Source organism: Sinocyclocheilus anshuiensis, unplaced genomic scaffold (genome assembly GCF_001515605.1).
Source record: "Sinocyclocheilus anshuiensis isolate Anshui unplaced genomic scaffold, SAMN03320099.WGS_v1.1 scaffold283, whole genome shotgun sequence".
Lineage (NCBI taxonomy): Eukaryota > Metazoa > Chordata > Actinopteri > Cypriniformes > Cyprinidae > Sinocyclocheilus > Sinocyclocheilus anshuiensis.
Window position 1 is genome coordinate 5,280,902 of NW_015549605.1, and position 6,742 is coordinate 5,287,643.

Here is a 6,742-nt window from a genome sequence, read left to right on the forward strand (position 1 = left end):
CAGCTAAGTTAAAAATGCTGATGAATAGTCTTCAAGATGTATTTATAGCATGTTAGTGGATGATCATTAATTTATCAAGCTATATTAACAATGTTCGAAGGCATGAATAGAGATGAATATGAATATGGACTAAATATGGAATCATAATACTTTTACTGAAGTCTGAGAGCAAAGTAAGAATAAATACTGCTCTGTACGTCATTTAAAGCTTTTCAGGGTGCTGAAACATACCCATTATTCTGTCATAATTATTGCTGTTGTCTTTACATTTTGATGTTTCATATGACACCAGGAAGGAAGGACTGGTATTTGATTTGGTTTTTTTATAATTATTATAATTATTCTACATGCCATTTTTATGACCTCACATTCACTGAAGACTGAATCTTTCCCATTATTACATCATAATTATTGAAAAATTGTATTTTATTTAAATTTATATATATATATATATATATATATATATATGGAAACCATTATTTTATATTGTAATAACATTTTGCAAGATTTCAGTTTTTTTCTGTATTTTTGATCAAATAAATGCAGTCTTGATGAGCATAAGAGACTTCTTGAAAAAACATTACAAGTCTTACTGATCCCTAACTTTTGAGCGGTAGTGTATATAAATGGGTATTTTATTTAACTTTTACATAAAATTAAACATTTTATTTTATTCCAAATGATTTTTCCCCAAATTCTTGTATAATTATTCTTCATGCCATTTTACAAACTCACATTCATTGGAGACAGAAACGTACCCATTATTCTGTCATAATTATTGGTGTATATTTTTACCGTTACAGGCGAAGTTAAGTCGACTATGTGAGCAGGATAAAGTAGTGAGAAATCAAGCAGAAAAACTGCAGCAGCTCCACAGAGAAAAGGTAGCAAACATGTCCCTCCTCAGCGTCTCGCAGTGGGTTGTGACGGCCGTCTCACTCGTGCATGTGTGTGTTTGCAGCACACGCTGGAGACGGCCTTGCTGTCGGCCAGTCAGGAGATCGAGATGAGCGCTGAAAACCCTGCGGCGGTGCAGAGCGTCATCCAGCAGCGGGACGTCCTGCAGAGCGGCCTGCTCAGCACCTGCAGAGAGGTGTCGCGTGTCAGCGCCGTACGTCCCTCGTTCCGTTTGCTTTGATTGATGCAATGCTACGCGCTCTCAGTCGCTCACCCATAATGCTGTGCTGCTGACAGGAGCTGGAGCGGAGCTGGAGGGAGTACGATCGGCTGGAGGCGGACGTCACAATGGCCAAAACGAACCTGCTGGAGCAGCTCGAGGCCCTCGGGAGCCCACAGGTGACGCGTTTGATTGAATGCTAGCAGTATGTGAATGTACACTTTATTGCCAAAAGTATTGGGACACCCCCTTCTAATGAACAGGTTTGACTACTTCAGTCATTTCCATGAGCACAAATCTTAATGTTTAAGCATATAATGATATTCCAGGGAATTGTGTGCTTCTAATTTTATAGCAACAGTTTGGACAGGACACTTTTCTGTTCTAACATGACAGTGCCTCTGTGTATAACGCAAGGTTCAAAAAGAAATGATTGATTGAGTCAGTGTGGAAGAACTTGACCGGTCTGCAGAAATCCAGCTGTGAAGGCAGACCTCGAGCCAAAAACTCATCACTAAACACCAGTGACTTGTACATACACTATATGGACAAAAGTATTGGCACACCCCCTTCTTTAGAACAGAAAAGGCACTTCCAAAACTGTGGCAGCAAAGATGGAAACATAATTCATGTATTTAAAAATTGTTTTTCCATCTCTGTTGTGATGAGTTTTTGGCTCAAAAGTAATCAAGCCTGTTCATTAGAAGGGGGTGTCCCAATACTTTTGGCATTATAGTGTATATTGAAGATGAAACACGTCCAGATCCAGAAGGAGTTGTGGAGGATTCAGGATGTGATGGAGGCGCTGAACAAGAACAAACCCAAGAGAAACGCAGAACCCAGTGAGAGAACAAGAAAAACACACTCAGAACAACAACTCAACTCACTGATAATCAACAACACTTCACTAACAGACATGAGCAACAGTAATGACACTTTCTTCAGATTTCTACTTGTTCTGCCAGTGTTTTTATTGGCCTCAGCATGAAAATTATAATTTTTTAAATCTTTTTATAATCTGTAAATGTTCATGTTATTTAAGATTTATTTTACAATTTGTATACTTTATATGTTTATGTATTTTTATTATTTATTAACATGTATTTTTCATGCACATTTTTCTTCATTAGTAATTTACAGTAACAAGACAAAAATATATTTTGAAAACTATTTCCAATTTCCATTTTATAATTCTATATTTAGTTTTATACTTTAATATGTGTATTTTTAAATCTGTACATTTGCATGTATTAAAATTTATGTTTGAATTATTATTGTACTTTTTATATGCATCTTATATATTTTTTCATATCAAATTTCTTTACAGTAATTTTCAATAATAACACAAGACAAAGTATACCATTAAAGTAAACCTTTTTCCCCATTTCCATTTAATAATTCTGTATTTAGATTTATACTTTAAAATGTCTGAATTTAAATCTATACATTTTAATATATTAATATTTACAGTATTTTACAATTATCATTTTCACATGTATTTTTAATACATTTTGTCATGAAAATTTATCTTTACAATACTTTCCAATAATACCTCGAACTAAATTTGTAAACCTTTTTTTCAATTTCCATTTTATAACTCTATATTTATACTTCAAAATGTCTTATTTTAAATCATGCATTTTCATATATTAAGATTTATTTTGCAATTATTATCGTTTTTACATGTTTTTTAATTTGCCGGCTATTTAGCAGTTATTATTAGTTATATTAATATTATTTATATACTGTTATAGTATTTATTAACATTTTAATTTTTAATTTAATTTTAGTTTAAATTTTATTATTTATTTACATTTTTGTCATTTTTATTAGTCTGTTAATTTTTTTTATATCACAGTTTACCTTGAATTAATTTTTTATTTAAACTATAGTTTTAGTGATTTTAGTATTTAAACGCATTTTAGCTAGTTGTCAGGGTTTTTCATCTTATATTTATTTATTATTTAATTCCAGCTTTATTTCAATTAACTGAAACCATAGTTTTCATTTTAGTTAACAAAAGCAACACTAGCAGCCATGAATTCATAAAGATTTTACCCTCCTCCTTCTGTATTTGTAGGTTTTCCTGGCGCAAACCCCCTGTCAAACCTGCATAAAAGTGAAGTAAGTGATTATTCCCGACCTCATGATAATGTTTGTGTAATTGTTTAAATGAGCGCACGGACACACACACACACACACACTAGGGCTGGGACAATAAATCGATGCATCGCGATTCGAGAAATGATTCTGCATCGTTTCTGAGATTTTCCAAAGGCATCGCGATTCTCTCTTGAATGGATTCTGAGCTTAGTTTTTAACAGCAGATGGCACTGCGTGCTTTAGAAACAGCCGTATTCTGCTTGCTTCCAGTTCCTTACACACACACCATTTAAACCTAAAATAATCATTCATAAGTGGGCTGTGTTTACATTAATCTCGCATCATAAAAGCATAAAAGCCGATGTGCAAGTACATTTAACCACTTACATTACTCAGCCGAATGCACGAGCGCTCTTCTTCATGAGCATTTGTGCGTGCGGTTAAAAACTAGCCTAGAGCGCTATCTGCTATTAAAAACTAAGCTCAGAATCGATTACAGAGAGAATCACGATGCATTCCGAAAATCTCCGAATCGATCCACGAATCGCGATGCATTGATTTATTGTCCCAGCCCTAACACACAGACACACACACAGAAACACACTAACGATCCTCAGCACGAGTTGACCTGTATTGTGCTGCTGTGGTTGGTTGTTGGCCGTGACTGTGGGTTGTGTGTAGGAGTCAGACTCAGTGCCTCTGCGTCCTCCTCTCCCGTACTCTTATGAGGGGGGAGACCGGCCTCCTCACGCGCCTCGCACCACCCCTCACCGGCCCGAGGACCGCAAGGCCGCCCAGCGCAACGGCGCCCACAGCGTAAGACGCAGCTGTGACCCCCTCGCCCATCCCATCCCATCTTCATTAACCCATCGCCATCGCTTCAGAAACCCAGCGTCAGTTTGCTTTTGAGATTACATTGTGTTTGTTAGCGATCTGCCATTCTGAGATGAAAAAAACACATCCGCTTTGCGTTTATTCCCCATTATCTCAGCCTCATCAGTGGATATTCAGTTATTTCTGTCTGATTTTTTTTATGTTAATTTTTCCTGACCAACTATACATCATTTAACGTCATAAACATTTTGACAGATTTTTAAAAAATCTGTATTCATTTTTACTGACCACCTATATATTATTTAACATCTTAAATAATTTCAGCCTGATTTCTTTCCAATTTTTGTAAATTTTTCCTGACCACCTATACATCATTTAATGTCATAAACAATTTCACACAGATTTTTTTCCCAATTATTATGTAATCAATTTATACTGACCACATTTACATTAACACTGTAAACAATTTCAGTTTTTTTTTCAATTTTTGTTATTTATTTTCTTTTTAAATTTGTATTCATTTTTACTGACCACCCATATATTATGTAACATCTTAAATAATTTCAGCCTGATTTCTTTTGAATTTTTATGTTAATTTGTGCTGACCACTTGTACAGAATTTAAAATCATTAACAATTTCTGACAGATATTTTTTTTTTTAGAGTTTTTTTTTCAATTTTTGTTATTTATTTTCTTTTTAAATTTGTATTCATTTTTACTGACCACCCATATATTTTGTAACATCTTAAATAATTTCAGCCTGATTTCTTTTGAATTTTTATGTTAATTTGTGCTGACCACTTGTACAGAATTTAAAATCATTAACAATTTCTGACAGATATTTTTTTTTTTTTCAATTTTGACTGACCACCTATACTTTGTTTAACATTCTGAATAATTTTTGCCTGATTTCTTCCAAATTTTTACTGACTACCTATACATGATTTAACATCTTACACAATTTCTGGCTGATTTTTTTCCCCAATTTTTGTTTTTAATTTATACTGACCACCTATACATTATTTAACTTTGTCAAATAAATAAATACATTAAAAAATAAAACCACTACCTATACTTTAGGTTATTCAGTGTTATTAAAATAAATAAATGAAGTATATTTTAATAATAATAATACCAATAAGAGCAACCATTAAAAATTTCTAAATGAAATAAATTATTATTTCTATTTTATTTAGCCTATTTGAAATAGTAAATTGCATAAATTATGTGCCTGCATTATATGAGTCGCCTAATCTTTAGATACCAGCTTTTGAAGGAATATTTCACCCTAAAAAAGCCATTTGTGTCATTATTTACTCATCCTCATATCACTACAAGCTTGTATGGTGCCATTTTTCCTTTTTCTTCTGTAATGAAGAAATAGTTCACCGTTTTCATTTTGGGCAGAATATTCATGTTAAAAAACATTTTTTTTCAAAAAGCCATTTGGGTTGACTTGGTTTTTATTTCAAGTGCTTTTTTGCTTTTTAACCTCTTGGTTTTTACAAACGTTCTTCCTTGAGCGCTTCCTGTAAGACATCCAGTAGATCAGCAGCATTGCGTAGGTTTGTAGCTCATCCTTTGTGAGGCTTAGTTTGTTTTTTATTCCCATTTTAATAATCCGTGATCATAACCTTCACGCAATGCCAGCAGAATGGGTAAATCATGTGTAAACAGGTGAAATCTCTGCTCTCAGGGGCCCGATTACAGACTGTATAAGAGCGAGCCGGAGCTCACCACCGTAGCCGAGGTCGACGAGAGCAACGGCGAAGACAAATCTGAGCAGACGGCAGAGAAAGAGCCGCCCGGTGTCACCAAAGGTGCCTGACAAACACATCAAACATAACTCTTTATCACTTCTATCTCTGCATATATCACTTAAAGTCCTAAAGGTGTTCCTGCTGGCCGCTGATCTCTCTCTGTCTCTGTGTCAGGTGTAGTTTACCCCGTCGGAGTGGTCAGTCCCAGGACTAAATCACCCATGCCTGAATCCTCCACCATCGCCTCTTATGTCACCTTGAGGAAGAGCAAGAAACCTGATCCCAGAACAGTAAGGATGCAGTTTATTCTGTATACTGCATACTGCTTTACAAATCATATGTTTAATAGAATGTAATGTAGATTTTCTAAAGAAAAATGTGAATTGTGTTTGACTTTGCAAAACAAATGCTTGTGCTGGTTGGTTAAATTCTTCTGGTTAGATTTGGCTTAGCACAGACGAATAAACATTTGAAACAATAATATGCTGCGCTAGTGGCATGACTTTAGCTTCCAGTTATCATCTGAGAAATAAAAAGGTTATTTTGCATTTTAGATTCAATTTTATGTATTTTTAATATAACGTAATAAGTTAATAAATTATTTTTTATAGTTGTGTATATTTTAATAAATGAATATATCATATAAAATATTCATGTATATATAATAAATTTTTTTAAGTTAATACTTGATCATTTTTTATAATATTAGCTTTAATAATATATTTTATATTATTTATAATATACATTTTTGTACTAGTTTTTGTAATATTTTGTGTTAATATATGAATATATAATCTAAAGTACATCCTAATGCATCCAATTTAAATATGTGTGTATACATTTCATATTAAATGTATTAAAGTATGTGTATGTACGGTATATATATATATATATATATATATATATATATAATATAATGTATTTAATA

General features: G+C 33.3%; 1 protein-coding gene across 1 annotated transcript in view; it reads left to right on the forward strand.

The window, feature by feature from the left end:
- LOC107658747 (pleckstrin homology domain-containing family A member 6-like) overlaps positions 1-6,742 on the forward strand; it is a 167,217-nt gene that overhangs the window by 153,598 nt on the left and 6,877 nt on the right. The window contains exons 17-25 of the mRNA XM_016447397.1: positions 804-884; positions 962-1,111; positions 1,195-1,301; positions 1,590-1,599; positions 1,866-1,959; positions 3,198-3,241; positions 3,902-4,036; positions 5,751-5,874; positions 5,989-6,104. Coding sequence (XP_016302883.1) covers positions 804-884; positions 962-1,111; positions 1,195-1,301; positions 1,590-1,599; positions 1,866-1,959; positions 3,198-3,241; positions 3,902-4,036; positions 5,751-5,874; positions 5,989-6,104 — 861 coding nt within the window. The remainder of the gene's footprint in view (positions 1-803; positions 885-961; positions 1,112-1,194; positions 1,302-1,589; positions 1,600-1,865; positions 1,960-3,197; positions 3,242-3,901; positions 4,037-5,750; positions 5,875-5,988; positions 6,105-6,742) is intronic.